The 15974-nt window shown below is 41.7% G+C and overlaps 1 protein-coding gene across 1 annotated transcript in view; it reads left to right on the top strand.

Moving 5' to 3' along the window:
• Window positions 1-15640, top strand: part of PARN (poly(A)-specific ribonuclease) — a gene marked incomplete at its 5' end in the record, with an annotated part of 150712 nt that extends 135072 nt beyond the window's left edge. The window contains 1 exon segment of the mRNA XM_034783119.1: window positions 15482-15640. Within this exon segment, the coding sequence (XP_034639010.1) occupies window positions 15482-15534 (53 nt within the window).
• Window positions 15641-15974: the final 334 nt, after the last annotated feature.

The following is a 15974-nucleotide window of genomic DNA, read 5'->3' as shown; positions in this document are numbered from 1 at the left end:
AAAATGTACATTGGTAAATTCTGGCTCCTTCTCAGGCTCAGGTTGGTCACTCCTGCTATAGACCATAAGAATCACGACATGCTGCACAGCAATTGCAAAACCTCAGCTATAGTTGTTCAGACCAGAGGTTTTTCACATGTTTAGTAAGGAAAGTCTCCTTTGTGGTAAATGAGTGGCTCATCTTCCAGGGATATGATCTGTTCTTGGAATGAGACGTCTTGGATCCTGTCTTGTTCAAACACTTGATATGATTTGTGATAAGCAGTGGATTCTAATTTAGTGGCTACAGGATTGTCATGTTATACCCATGAATAGTCATGGCTCATTCTAAATGGATCTTGTGCATTACACGTGAGGAGCTATTGGGGAAAACATTAGAGAAATTAGAAGCTGAGACTGCACAGAGGCCTCAACCCTTGCTGTCAAAGCCAGCACAGCAATCCACTGGTTGCTGCCAACTCAAAGAGTATCCAAGAAAGGACTGTTACCCTGGGGGAGTGCGGGGAATTTGGAGACGTTTCCAAGGAAAGCTAGATTAATTTTCCTCTTAACCAGCAAAATCCTCAGCATGACAGTTCCTTCTGATCCATCTTTTGCACCCAGAGTCTTAAGTAGCTGATAGTAGTCCCAGCAAGGTACAGCTCACAGGCCTCAGCGCATAGTTTTGTAGCCTGGACTCTGGATCACCTCCAAGCTCATGGCTTCACGATAATACCAGGAAAAGCTCTGATTCCCTTGACCAACATAATTCACCTATGAGTGAGGACAGAGACATTGGTGATGAAGATCTACCCATCACTAGACAGATTCCAGAAGATCCAAGATCTGATATCCATGTTAGACAAATGCATGTAGGCCAACCATAGCGCAGTGTTTCTAGTCACTGGGCCTTCTGGTCTTCTGCATATTGGTCTCTCCATGAGAGAGGTCACATATCAGGTGTCTCCAGGTCTTTTTTCTGTGAGGATGGGACCATTTCCTGGAGCAAATGCAAGACCAGGTACTGGTTCCCAACCAGATGCTTGATCCCCTAAGATCAGGAACAGTCCCAGAGAACGTCCACAGGGGTCTTCCTGTGTATCTTCCAGACCTGCCGGTTCTCACAATAAACAACATTTGTGAAGGGATGAGAAGCACTTCTGGGACCAGTAACAACATTGGGTTTCTGGAGCTCCTCAGAAAAGAATCACAGCATCAAGCTGTTGGAGCTCAGAGCTGTTAAACTAGCTTTACTGAGATTCCAGAGATACCTAGAAGGCAGTCATGTCTTGATCCAACAAGACAACATGACCACAGTCGCATATTAAACAACCCAGGGGAACAAGGAGCGTAGCTGTATGTGCAGAAGCAATGGAGACAATAGAATGATCAGACAAGACTTTCCCTTCCCTAAAAGTGATATGCATGGAAAGAGAGCTGAACCAAAAGGCAGATTGGCTCAGCGGACTCAAAGTGAGTGAACTAAGTGATGTCTGAACCCAGGACGTTTTCACTCTGATCTCATGGATGTTCAGCCTTCCCTCAGTTGACCTGGTTGGTAATTGCAAGAATGCAAAATGGCCAATATTCTTCATCTGGGAAGTAGACTCCAACAAAATGCCTGGGGACAGATGTTCTGTCACATAGATGGCCTCTAGGTCTACTATATGTGTTCCCGCCATACCATCTCCCGGGGAAGGTGATCCAAAAATAAAGCAAGAAGAAGCAAGGGTAATAGTGCTAACTCTGTATTGACCAAGGAGACCCTGGTTCTCTAATCTGATGGAATACAAGCTGGAACCGCAGTTGCCATTTCCAATGAGATGGTGGCTTTTTTTTTTTCTCTCTCTCGCTCTCTCTCTCTCTCTCTCAAGGTCCATTCCTTCATCCAGACCCGGATAATTTTCATCTGACAGCCTGGCTATCAAAAGAAGTGTTAGGCTGAGTGCAGCTATCTTCCAAAGTTATCAGGACTCTATTCCATTCCATTCCAGGGAAGTTTCCATTCTAAAAGCCTATTCCTCCACATGGACTGAGTTCATATCCAAGAGCTCAACACAGATCCAAGAGACCCTGGGATTCTGGCTACTCAGGATTTCCTTCAGAAAGGTGCACATGGAGCCTTCATCCCAGCACCATAGCATCCTGGGTATCAGCTCTAAGTATTGTACTATTCACAGGATGGTCTAGCTCCTTCGCAAAACTTTCAGGTATCCGGATTTCTCAGAGCAATCAGACTGGCCAGGCCAGCGGTCCAACCAATCTTCTCTAAGAGGGACCTAGCACTGGGATTGAAAGCCCTACCCCTTCATCCCTTTGAGCCTCTGATTTCATTCATTCTGCTTATTGATACAGCATCCATACGAGAAGCAGTGGCATACCCTCGATGTCAGGAGAAGACTTTAATCAAGCATACAGAATCCACAAGAAGATGAGGCTCCCTGTTAATTTCCTTTCATCCTGACATGCCAAGGGCTTAGAGTATCCAAACTATCCCTTTCTAGATGGATGAGACTATGTATCATTGAGATCTACAAGCCTTCCCGCGTGCCTGTTCCAGAAGGAATCAAGGCGCATTCTAGTAGTCCCATGGCAACCTCATGGGCCAATACACTGTGGACTTCCACTGCAGAGATCTGCAGACCGGCCACATAGCCATGGGCAAATGTCTCTATCAGACATTATAAGGTGGACTTTCTGTCTCTTCATAGGGAAAGGTGCTCCAGGTGGTGATCCAGACATTGCTTTTGCATTTTAATAGTTCAAAAATGGGTGGTGGTGGGGTCTTTCCTATGTTTTATGTTCACTTTTCTGTTCCTCCCTACTCCTCGTCATTGCTCACGACTACCCATACATATCAGGATTGTGGTAGACACTGGGCCACAGAATGGGAAACTTCTACCTTATAGTTTCCTTTCTGCTAATAGTGTCTCCCACAATTCTTCTAATCCTGGACAGCATCACAGCCCAGAGTCAGGATTTTATTTGGATAGTTACTGTGTAGGCAGTGGCTTACAGTACATGGTTAATTAGTTGGCACTGAAATTGTTACCAATTTTCTAAGTTTTTTTTTTCACAGCTTTGGAATGAATCATCGGGCAGCAAGCAGGATCTTGCACCATTGACCATGAAGTGAAATCATTATAGTTCCCTCTTTGTTAGAGCTTGTTCAGAATGTAGCAGCACAGTTGCACACAGTTTAGTTTGTGCCCGATTTGTATTTTACAGTATCTGCCTAAATAGTAGATGGACTTTTTTAAAAAGTATTTAATAGTTTGTAAAGTCCCTTATCAGAGTTAGCCTTCAATGTATATATAAAGCTGTCTCATGAAGTCTGGAGTGTATTTTCTCATGCCACCATTTAAAGATCATATGTGGAGTTGTCTTGAGATCACATTTTTCCAAAACTGAGCACTATACTAAGGACTCAAGTTTTGGTGGTTGGAAATCCCTCCTCCAGTGCTCCATTTTTCCTCCCACCCACATTCTCTTTTTAAAAATAAAAAATATATTTCTATCTTCCTGTTTTATTAAACTGGCCTGCTTCATTTAGTCAGGAGGGCATTAAATTAATGACAGAAGGGAAGGGTAAAACGAGGAAAGATATTGAGTACTCATTTAGCACAAAATCCAGATGTTGAGAAACAAAATTAATCAAGGTGGTAAAGGACATTCTTTAATTGCCTATACACTGATCCCAGGAGCCTGGGTAACAAACAAGAAGAATGGAATTGCTCATTTATGAACATAAATTCAATATAATTGGTATTACTCAAACCTGATGGGATGATTCACATAATTAGAATGTTAAAATCAATTATAACCTATTTAGGAAAGATAGAATGGGCAAGAGAGTGGGGGAGTGGTACTCAGCAAAAATGGCATTACCTGTTTCCGAGTCACCAGGAACTGAAAGAAAATTATCTTGAATGCTTATGGATCAATGTCCTAACGGGTAAAGAATGAGATTGGATATTAATTGGTATCTGCAACAGATCACCCGATCACACAGGGAAACAGAATGACTGGCTCCTTATGCAGCTATCTGTAATGTGTAGGGGGGGAAAAAAGGCTGAGACCCCCTGGGGGACTTCAGTTTGAGTGGAACATGCTGGAGGTCTTGTGCTGCCAGTACTAAAACATCCTTGGAATTTCTAACTACTATAGATGATTTCCTGACACAGAAAATGTTGCATCCACAGGTGGATTCTACATTGGACATCATCTTGACAGAGAGAGAGTGAACTGATTACAGAACTAAAAATTAATGATAGCTTAAGTACAACTGATCATGACTTTATTCTGTTTGTACGTAACAAATATTATCAAGTCCAGACCAGTAATAATAAAAAAATGGTGACTTAAAAGGGTCAGTTTCACAAAGCTGAAAACAATTATGAGCCAAAGCAACTGGGAGAAAGAATTTAATCGGAAAAATGTGGATGATGATTGGAAATTGCTTAAAAACACTTTACTAAATGTCCAAAAAAAGTCGCAATCCTATAGTTGAGGAAGAAGGCCATATTGGTTAAAAAAACAAAAAAAACTGGTTGAGAGGGAAGTGAAGGTACTGTTTAAAAAAGAAAGAAAGAAGATACGTATGTATAACAGATGGAAGAAAGGGGAAGTTGATAGTAATGAATGTAAATCACAAGCTAGGAAGTATAGAAAATGGACATGGGAAGCAAAGGAACACAAGGAGAAATCTATGACCAGCAGAGTTAAGGACAATAAGAAGTTCAAGTATATTATGAACAAAAAAAAAAAAAATCCTAACAATGGTATTGGTCCATTACTAGATGGAAATGGTAGAATTACACTGCTCTACAGCCAAAATACTTCTGAAATAAATGTAGTCAAACTTTACTAATTCTGGGTCACTGAGAACAAAAATGATGCTTAAAATTGTTGATTGGCTCTAGTTTTCAAGATATGCTATTGGGTCAGTATATACGACCCTTGACTTGGGAATGGCGGAGGATAAGTGAGTTATAAAGGGAAGGGATCTCAATTTAAACCAGAAATGACTAAAATACATCTTTGACTGGATCTATGAATAAATCTATGACTGGGTTTGGACAGTACTTGATTTTTAGGCAAAACAATGAATGATGCAATCGGAAGCTGGTATTGCATCATACATGATATGAATTGCGTCATGTTATTCCTAGAAGTCGTGGATGATGCAATCATAACGAAGCTTACATCACTCTGCTGAATAAATTGCCCTATATCAGCTCTAGAAATCCTAGTGTGTCGTGCTCTCTTATTTGTCAGTGTTTGATTTTGCAAAGGGACACATTTCTGTTTAGCCAAAGTGAGCAGAGATGCCTCGTACTTGTGTGATCAGTGCAGATAACTTCTGCTATGTTTGTGGTGAAGTGACTTTTGCATCACAAAAGCATAGTATAACCACTATGGTTAAGAAAGCCTATCACCTTTATTTTTGCTACAAAATTGGAGATCAGGACAAGAGGTGGGCCCCACACATATGCTGCAACACTTGTGCAAGAAATCTTCGCCAGTGGTTGAACAGGAAAAGGAAATCTATGCCTTTTGCAGTGCCAATGATTTGGAGAGAGCCAACAGATCATACCAGCAGTTGTTACTTCTGCATGGTTCCTCCAGTTGGGAAAGGTGTGTCAAAGAAGAAAAAGTGGACTGTGCATTATCCAAACATTCCATCAGCTATACGTCCAGTACCCCATGGAGAAGGACTGCCGGTTCCTGGTGTACCAGAATCATTCTCACTTGAGTCAGACGAGGAAGAGGATGAAACTTCTGGTCCTGAACCATCAATGTCACAGGACCCACATTTTCTCCCATCCTCCTCCTCTGAACCACACCTCATAACACAAGGTAAACTGAATGACCTTGTCAGGGATTTGGAACTACCCAAGAGTAAGGCAGAGCTGTTGGGCTCCAGACTACAGCAGTGGAATCTCCTGGCAGGTGATGTTAGGGTTTCCATGTTCCGTGACCGTCAAAAGGACCTTGTCCCATTCTTCTTCATGGAAGGTGATTTTGTAGCCTGCAACAACATGGATGGTGTGATGGCAGCCCTCAACATCGTTCACGATCCAGATGAGTGGAGACTGTTCATTGAGTCATCGAAGACGAGTCTTAAAGTTGTTTTACTGCATAATGGCAATGTTTTGCCATCAATTCCAGTTGGTCATGCAGTCATATGAAGGAAACCTATGACAACATGAAACAACTTTTGAGGTGCATAAACTATGACCAACATCAGTGGCAGCTTTGTGGCGATCTGAAGGTTGTTGCTCTCTTGCTTGGTCTGCAGACTGGATACACAAAGAACTGCTGTTTTCTCTGCGAATGGGATAGTCGTGCAAGAGATTCCCACTACATCAAGAAAGATTGGCCACTCTGACAGTCATTGGAGCCTGGGAGGAAAAGTGTTCAGCATCCACCACTTGTTGAATCAAGGAAGATTTTGTTAGACCCAGCTTGATGTGCAAGGGTGGTGATGAAGAACTTTGTCAAGGCCATTGACAAAACACAAGGCAGACCACTACAGGTTGTTGGTGGAAAACCTCCTCAAGGCATACAAAAGCCTTGGTTGCAACATGTCACTAAAGATACATTTTTTGCACTCTCATCTAGATTTTTTTTCCCCACCAAACTGCAGAGCAGTGTGCGACAAGCATGGTGAGCGATTTCACCAGGACATTGCAACAATGGAGAAACGCTATCAGGGCAAATGGAGCCCATCAATGCTTGCAGACTATTGCTGGACAGTGACAAGAGATGCTCCATTTAATGAATACAAGAGACAAGCCAAGAAGCGCCGAGTAGACATTGAATAGGACTAAACTATGTACATAATAGTTTTTGCCTTTTGTTTCATACTACATTTTATTTATAGAACCCTTTGCTGATTTTTAAAGTGTTACATAAACAGGACAGGTGAAATATTATCAGGTAAAGCAACCATAAACACATGAAAAGACCTAGGTTTACAATTTATGATTAAAACTCTACTATCTACACAATATACATAGACCTAAAATGTAAAAACTTAAATATCTTAGAAACAGTAGCCCATCAGTTGTTTTAATTGTCATATTTGAATTCAGCACATCAAAATACATAATAAATAGCACATTTTATCTCTGAAGCAGACGACTTCTCAAAAATTGTAGACCAGTGTTATCAATAATAATGCAGAAAAAACAGAAGTGTTCAATAAATATTTCTGTTCTCTATTTGGGGAAAAACATATGATATAGTCATATCCTATGATAACACTCCTTCCATCCCATTAGTATCACGGGAGGATGTTGAACAGCAGCTACTAAAGTGAGTCAGAGCTGCTGATTTTTAAATGTCTAGCTTACACCCAAGAATTTTAAGAGCTGGCTGAGTTGCTTACTGGACTTTTAATGTTAATTTTTGATGAGTCTAAGTTCCAGAAGACTGTAAGGAAGCTAATGTTGGGCCAATATTTTAAAAGGGTAAATGGGAGGACCCTGGTAATTATAGGCCTGTCAATCTGACATCAATCCCAGACATGATAATGCAGCAATTGTTATTGGACTTAATAAAGAATTAAAGGAGGGTAATATAATGCCAGTCAACATGGGTTTATGTAAAATAGATCCCGTCAAATAACTTAATATCTTTTTTTAATGAGATTACAAGTTTAGTTGATAAGGTAAAGTGTTGATGTAATGCACTTAAACTTCCGTCAGGCGTTTGACTTGGTACTGCATCACATTTTGATTTAAAGAACTAAAATGATATTAATATTAACATGGCACACTTTAAATGAATTAAAAGCTGGCTAACAGGTCTCAAAATGTAGTTGTAAACCGGGAATCAACATTTTTCTAGTGAGGTTCTACTAGGGTTACCATATTTCTACAAGCAAAAAAGAGGACACGGGGGGGGGGGGGGAGGAAGGAGCCCTGCCCCAGCCCCGCCCCTGCCCCACCCCCATCCACTCCCTCCCATTTTCCACCCCCTGATTGCCCCCCTCAGAACTCCCAACCCCCCCGCTCCTTGTCCCCTAACTTCCCCCTCCTGAGAATGGCCTACGACCCTACCTGTCCCCTGACTGCCCCGACCCTTATCCACACTCCCACCCCATATTCACACCCCTGCCCCCAGACAGACCCCCGGGGACTCCCATGCCCTATCCAACTGCTCCCTGCCCCCGACAGGACCCCCAGAACTCCTGACCCATCCAACCCCCTCTGCTACCTGCCTGCCTCAACCCCTCTCCACACCCCTGCCCCCTGACAGCCCCCCCAGAACCCCAGACCCATCTAACCCCCCCTGCTCCCTGTCCCTGACTGTCCCAACCCCTCTCCACACCCCTGCCCCCCTGACAGCACCCCAAACTCCCGACCCATCCAACTCCCCCCTCCCCCCCCCGTCCCCTGACCAGGGCCAGCTTTAAAAAGCCCAGGAATCGGACTGCGCTCCGGCCGGGGTTGCTGGGCTTGGGGCCAGGCCGGAGGTGCTCGGCCGGTGCTGCTGGGGCCCGGGTCGGGTCCGCGTCCGGGCCAGGGCTGCTGGGGCCCGGGTCCGCGTCCGGGTCCGGGCCAGGGGTGCTGGGGCCCGAGCCGGGCCGGGTCCGGGCTGGGGATGTTGGGGCCCTGAGCTGTGCCGGAGCCACTGGGACAGCCGGGTGCCACTTGGCCAGGGCCGCACCTCCCCGGAGCTTTCCTCCTCGCGGCCCCCCATCCCAGCTTACCTGCTGCTGCCTCCCGCTTGCCCCTGCTTCTTTTCACACTTCCCACGAAGATCTGATTCGCGGGAAGCAGGGGAGGGGGAGGAGCAGGAGGTGGAGCGTTCTGGGGAGGGGGAAGACAGCTGCGGGGCTGGACGGCGTGGTAAGGCTGCAGGGGATGGGGAAAGCTGGGAAGGGGCTTTGGCTGCCCAGCGGCGCTTGGCCGCCGCTTTTCTATCTATAAATAGCTGACCGGGGGGAAATCCAGGACATTTTTCGATTTTTAAAAATCCCCCCCGGACGGCTATTTATAGACCGAAAAGCCGGACCTGTCCGGGGAAATCCGGACATATGGTAGCCCTAGTTCCACAGGAATCTATTCTTGGCCCCATGGTATTTTAACAATTTCACCAGTGATCTGGAAGAAAACATTAAGTCATCACTGATAAAGTTTGCAGATGACACAAAAATTGAGGGAGTGGTAAATAAATGAAGAGAGCAGATCTGATACAAAGTGGTCTGGATCACTTGGCAAGCTGGACACAAGCAAACTTTATGTAATTAATATGGTTAAATGTACATATGTAGCTCTAGGAACAGAGAATTAAGGCTGAGGGGATTCTAACCTGGGAAGCAATGACTCTGAAGAAGATTTGGGAGTCTTGGTGGATAATCAGCTGAACATGGCCGCAGCATCACATAGGGAGCTCAAAAGGACTAATGTGATCTTTGGATGCATAAATGGTAATCTTGTGTAGGAGTAGAGTGATTTTTGCCTCTGTATTTGGCACTGGTGCAATCACTGCTGGAATACTATCTACAATTCTTGTGTCCACAATTCAAGAAGGATGTTGATAAACTGGAGAGGGTTCAGAGAAGAGCCACAAGAGTGATTAAAGGATTACAAAAGCAAACCTGCCTTATAGTAAATTCACCTACCAAATTCACGGCTATGAAAAATGTGTCACAGACCGTGAAGTGTGGTCTCCCCCTGGGGAATCTGGTCCTTTGTGTGCTTTTACTCTATACTATACCAATTTCATGGGGGAGACCAGAGTTTCTCAGATTGGGGGTCCTGATCCAAAAGGGAGTTGTGTGTGGGGGGGAGGGTCACAAGGTTATTTTAGGGGGATCATGGTATTGCTACCCTTACTTCTGCGCTGCCTTCAGAGCTGGGTGGCTAGAGAGCGGTGGCTGTTGGCTGGGTACCCAGCTTTGAAGGCAACAGCAACGCAGATGTAAGGGGGGCAATGCCATACCATACTACCTTACTTCTGCATTGCTGCCTTCAGAGCTGGGCGGCTGGAGAGTGGCGGCTGCTGATGAGGGCACAGCTTTGCAGGCAGCAGCACAGAAGTAAGGGTGGCAATACCATACCATGCCATCCTTACTTCTGTGCTGCTGCTGGCAGCAGCTCTACCTTCAGAGCTGGGCTCCTGGCCAGCAGCCGCTGCTCTCTGGCCACCCAGTTCTGAAGGCAGCACCACCGCCTGCAGCAGTGCAGAAGTAAAGGTAGCAGTACCACAACCCTGCCTATAATAAGTTTGCGGACACCCCCCCCCCCAACTCCTTTTTGTGTCAGGACCCCCTACAGTTACAACATGAAATTTCAGATTTAAATAGCTAAAATAATTAAATTTACTATTTTTAAAATACTATGACCATTAAATTGACCAAAATGGACCATGAATTTGGTAGGGCCCTATTTGTAATGGTAGACTCAAGGAGCTCAGTCTAGTTAGCTTAACAAAGAGAAGGTTAGGAGTGAGTTGATTACGGTCTATAAATACCTATATGGTCAACAAATATTTAATAATAGGTTTTTCAGTGTAGCAAAGATGTAAGACCATCCAATGGTTGAAAGTCAAAGCTCGACAAATTCTGACCAGAAATAAGCCATACATTTTTAAGTGTGGATCATTTAACATCAGACCAATTTACCAAGGGTCGTGATGGATTCTCAGTCACTGATGATTTTTAGATCAATATTGGATGTTTTTTTAAAAGCTGTGCTCTTGGAAATATTTTGGGGGTAGTTCTACGGCTTGTTATGCAGAAGATCAGACTAACTGATCACAATGGTCCCTTCTGGCCTTGGAATTTATGAATCAATGAATTCTATATTTGTATTTAAGAAGGGAATACCATAACATTATATTTCTGTCTACAGTGTTCTGAGATAGGGGCTCTGCTTTATATCTAATTCCTGCTGTAAATTATAATTCAGATGCTCAATTCCTGGTCATGTTGAGAACTACCTGTATCGAAAGTGATACATTTTTCATCTTACATCAGAATGTCTTAGCTCAAATGTCACTTCAGTTCTTGCTCTAATAATTCTTATCCAGAAAGTAATACTGTATCCCTGGCATACCGAGTTCCAGAATTTCCATGTAAAAATCTCATTTACATTCTAATTCAAATGAAAAACTCAACATTGAAGTTCCATAGGCTCTCCAAGTTGTCCTCTGAGCCTGCACATCAAAGCCACTTACTTGAAATATAGCAGTTGAATCAGCTGGTGTTTTCTTCCCAACCTGAGCATTGCTGCATGATAGGTGCCATACACAGCTAGCTGTAGAAAAACAAAGTTGGATAAAATAGCAACAGACTTTGATTATGGAGTTAGTCTGCTCCTGTCTATCTCCTACTGCTAATCTTTCCAAGCAGCACAGTATCTTCAAGAAATGTCCTAAGTACTGTTTGTTTGTCTATAAAGTACATATTTATCACTGAGATGTCTGGGCAGGCCATGAATCTGTTTGCTGTAGAAATGTGGCATCTTTGGACAAAGTTCTCTGCATGGAAAGCATGAGTTGGGTGTGTCTGGTTGTGCAACTCGTGCAGGCTATGCTCCTATCTTCTGAAAAAGTTGCAACAGCTGCACATGGCCTCCTGACCACTAATCTAATTTTTACAGTTCTATCCTATTGGGGCTTACAAAACCACTGCTTTAACCCTTGAAGCTTTTTCAAAAAGCAGCAGAAGGTTTTTTCAGATTCTGTTGGGTGTCTGTTCACCTACACTAACTGCCCTTTAAAAATCTCACTGCTGTGCCTGAATTTTACAGGCAATTACATTTTTGTTGTGGTGAGCCTTTGTATGGTGAAGTTGCTCCTCCCTTACTTCTATTTCTCCCTACTTGTAAGGAGAACTTAAAAGTTGTTTATAGAATGGCCTCTCTTGGCTTCATTTTTCTTTATCCCTTTTTGTCTTTAGAAATCTTGTATGATGCACTGACCCCTTATGTATAGAGGTGCTTTAGAGTTGTTTTAAAAAAAAATACAAGATCAAAGGAAGAGAAGTCAGGACTCTTTCCTAGCACAAATGTCGTAAATAAATGAATCCGTCAGACAATCTTCCTTACTAATGCTCAAATTGATGTGGTAATAGTGTCATTCTCAATCTTAATTTACAGTCTTTAACCCAACTCACTTACCATGTACAATTTTGTTTGTAGCATTACATTTTTTATCTTGAGCTGATTTTTTATATATATATATATATATATATATATATATATATATATATATATATATATAAAAAAACAGCTCAAGATAAGATGTATATATAAAAACAATTGCTAACTTATAAATGTATCTACAGTTATTAAATCCAGGAAGCATGTGTCTGCTCCCTTCCGAGAGAAGCATACACACCAGTTTACATGATTCAGCTGAGAAAGCATGCTCTACTTAATATAGCACTGAGATGATGGTTTATTAAGAGGAAAATTAGGTTTATTAACAAAACAGATTTTCATAAGAATGGCTGTACTGGGTCAGACCAAAGGTCCATCTGTCCCAGTATCCTGTCTACCGACAGTGGCCAATGCCAGGTGCCCCAGAGGGAATGAACCTAACAGGTAATGATCAAGTGATCTCTCTCCTGCCATCCATCTCCAATCTCTGACAAACAGAAGCTAGGGACACCATTCATTACCCATCCTGGCTAATAGCCATTAATGGACTTCACCGCCATGAATTTATCCAGTTCTCTTTTAAACCCTGTTATAGTCCTGGCCTTCACAATGTCCTCAGGCAAGGAGTTCCACAAGTAGACTGTGTGCTGTGTGAAGAATTTCCTTTTATTTGTTTTAAACCTGGTGCCCATTTCCTAAATTCAAGTGAGTATTGAGTAAGAATAATGGAAGCAGTGATGGTTACAAAGAGAAGCATGTTATACTTTTTGTTTTAAGAAACTAATCATAACTTTTAACAGGCTAAAACCTTTGTCTAAAATAAGTTTCTCACATGAAGCAATCTCTGAGTCACGAGTCCCAGAGCCATGATCCAACTTTCATTCATGAAAGCAGTGTACTTTTTTCTTCCTCATTGATGGATAACAAAGGGATTCTTCTCCCTTCTCATAGTCCAGCAAACTGTTGAATTATATCAGTGTATCCCCAGTTAATATCCTTCTTCCCAGGGGCTTGTGCTTCATTGTGCTGACTCCATGCTGCTTTCTCATCCTCTAAATCTTCCTGTTTACATCAGATGCAAATGAACTCCCATTGTATCAGGCTTATCCTGCATAATTTACATCAGAAATCTAGGAAGACAGGTATATCAATATTCCTTGTCTGGGAAAAGCTGGTTTCTGAACCCCACCTGGTAACATAGCTTAGTACATACATACAACTTCTTGAATAACACCGTACATGCATCTCGCAGTACTTCTGATGATTAGTATGATACAAGCTTTCATTAGCTACCTTACATGACATTCTTTATAGATAAATATTATGTCAGCAATATGTTAGGTGTAGTGAGGCCTGACAGAAATTGCTGTTATATGACAGTGAGCCCTTTGCCAGTTGGCATTGAGGGCTCCTAAGGTCACAACATGGTCACTTAATGTAGTTTATGGAGACTTGCTATAAAAGGTATTAAACAGAGTTTGTCCTTAAAAATGAATTAAAATATTATATGTATTAATCTTTAAAAATGTAAACAGAGAAAAATATTTCAAGTCTTCTGGGCTTTTTTACAATCAAAGCAATATAAATGAGACCTTAATGTTTGGCAAAAATTGTATTTTATTAGTCTTACAAAAACTACTGAACTCTTAAATCTTATATGTTTAGCCCAGTATCTTGTCTTCCGACAGTGGCCAGCACAATATGTTTCAGAGGGAATGAACAGAACAGGGCAATTTCAAGTGATCCTCATCCTCAGTCATCCAGTTCAGCTTCTGGCAGTCAGAGATTTAGGGACACTCAGAGTATGGAGTTGTGTCCCTGACCATCTTAGCCATTTATGGACCTATCCTCCATTAACTTATCTACCTTTTTTTTTAATCCAGTTATACTTTGGCCTTCACAACATCCCTGGCAACAAATTCCACAGGTTGGCCGTGCGTTGTGTGAAGAAATACTTCCTTTTGCTTGTTTGAAACCTGCTGCCTATTTATTTAATTGGGTGACATTTATTTAAATGCCCCCACATCTCCCCCAAGTTCTTGTGTTATGGAAAGGAGTAAATAATGCTTCTCTATTCACATTCTCCACACCATTCATGATTTTTTAGACGTCTGTCATCTCCCATGCCCCCACCTTGTTCATCTCTTTTCTAAGAACACTCCTCGTATGGAAGCTGTTCCATGTCCCTAATCATTTTTGTTGCTCTTTTCTTTACTTTTTCCAGTTCTAATGTTTTTTTTTTTTTTTTTTTTTTTTTTTTTTTTTTTTTTAAGATGTGGAGATCAGAACTGCACGCAGTATTTAACATGTGGGTGCACCATGGATTTATAAAGTGGCATTCTGATCTTTTCTGCCTTATATATCCCTTTCTTAATGGTTCCTAACGTTAGCTTTGTTGACTGCTCCTGCACATTGAGCAGATGTTTTTAGAGAACTATTCTTGATTTAGAACCCCATCATTTTGTATGTGTAGTTGGGATTATATTTTCCAATGTGTGTTACTTGCACTCATTAACATTGAATTTCATCTGCCCTTGTGTTGCCCAGTCACCCTGTTTTGTTAGCTCCCTTTGAAACTCTTCAAAGTCAGCTCTGGACTTAACTATCTTGGGTAATTTAGTAGCATCTGCAGATTTTGGCACCACTTCATTGTTTATCTGCTTTTCCAGATCATTTATGCATATATTGAACAGCACATGTCCCATTACAGATTCTTGGAGGTAGGATAGTACCGCTAACAGTTTTATTTATTATAATTTTGATGCTGCAGCTACAAACTGAATATGCCGCTGCATCTGTTTTAATAAAATTAGATCTGATTTGCAAAATACTGTATGAAAATATAAAGTACTTAAATGTCACTTGATGATTTGCCAGGGTCATTGCTTTGTTACCTTATAATTTCATCTGGTGAGAAGGGTTTCACCAGCCTTCCATCTTGTCTTGTCTCATCTGCACTGAGAATGCTTGGTCTTACTGTTTAGAGTATTGCTTACGTGGCAGTCTGCAAATTGTGATTGGTGATGCATGCCATGTGTGCTGCACTTGTTAAACTCATAAATGCCCCCACACCTCCCCCAAAAAAACGCCAAACAAAAAAACCAACAGATAAAGCTGAAACTTAGCAATTTATCCGGGATCAAAGCTTGATTTGTTTGTAATCATACTTTTCATAGTTCTGACACACTTAAGATTGACTGCTAAATATAATGGTATAAATGTAGATTTTTGCTTTGAGGATTTTCCCCATATAACTACAGCATTATAAATTTACCCTGAATTGCAAGTATTATGCTACAACTTGTTCTATTTTAAGGTGGCTTAGTCCACTTAAATATTTTGAGATGGTACTTTTTAATGTTGTAAATATCTTTCTCTTCTCTTAGGAAGCATCACAAGCGGTTCCACAGAACTCTTTGAAGTTCCTGACACGTGGTAGCCAACATCTGTATTAATAAAAAGTGAAGCTGATTCAAAGCAATTGCAAGAGTATACCACTTGGAAGCCATACTTAATTTAAATAAAAAGTGGTGTTAAAAAAAGAAGTATGTTTCCTGAAAATCAGTTTAATTTTTTAAACTGTCTACTGAACAATCACTGTCAGTTTTACTCGTGTATTAACTAGTTTACAGTTCTGTCTGTTGATCATGTGAAATCTTTGCTGTCGTAACCAATGTTAGATTTAAGAAGCAAAACTAAATGTGTTTTGGTCACCTATTATGGCATGTTGGCTATGAAATATACAAAAAGAATCAGCACTATTATGAATTTTGTTAGGCTGTTTCCTGTGCTTGAAGGGAGTTATCACACAAGTCTTCTCATCTTCAGATGTTCGGGCAATTTCAGTACACTATCAGTAGTCCTGAACAAATAAACCTC

Source organism: Trachemys scripta, chromosome 10 (assembly GCF_013100865.1).
Source record: "Trachemys scripta elegans isolate TJP31775 chromosome 10, CAS_Tse_1.0, whole genome shotgun sequence".
In the NCBI taxonomy this organism is placed as follows: domain Eukaryota; kingdom Metazoa; phylum Chordata; order Testudines; family Emydidae; genus Trachemys; species Trachemys scripta.
This window is presented reverse-complemented; position numbering and strand designations above follow the sequence as displayed.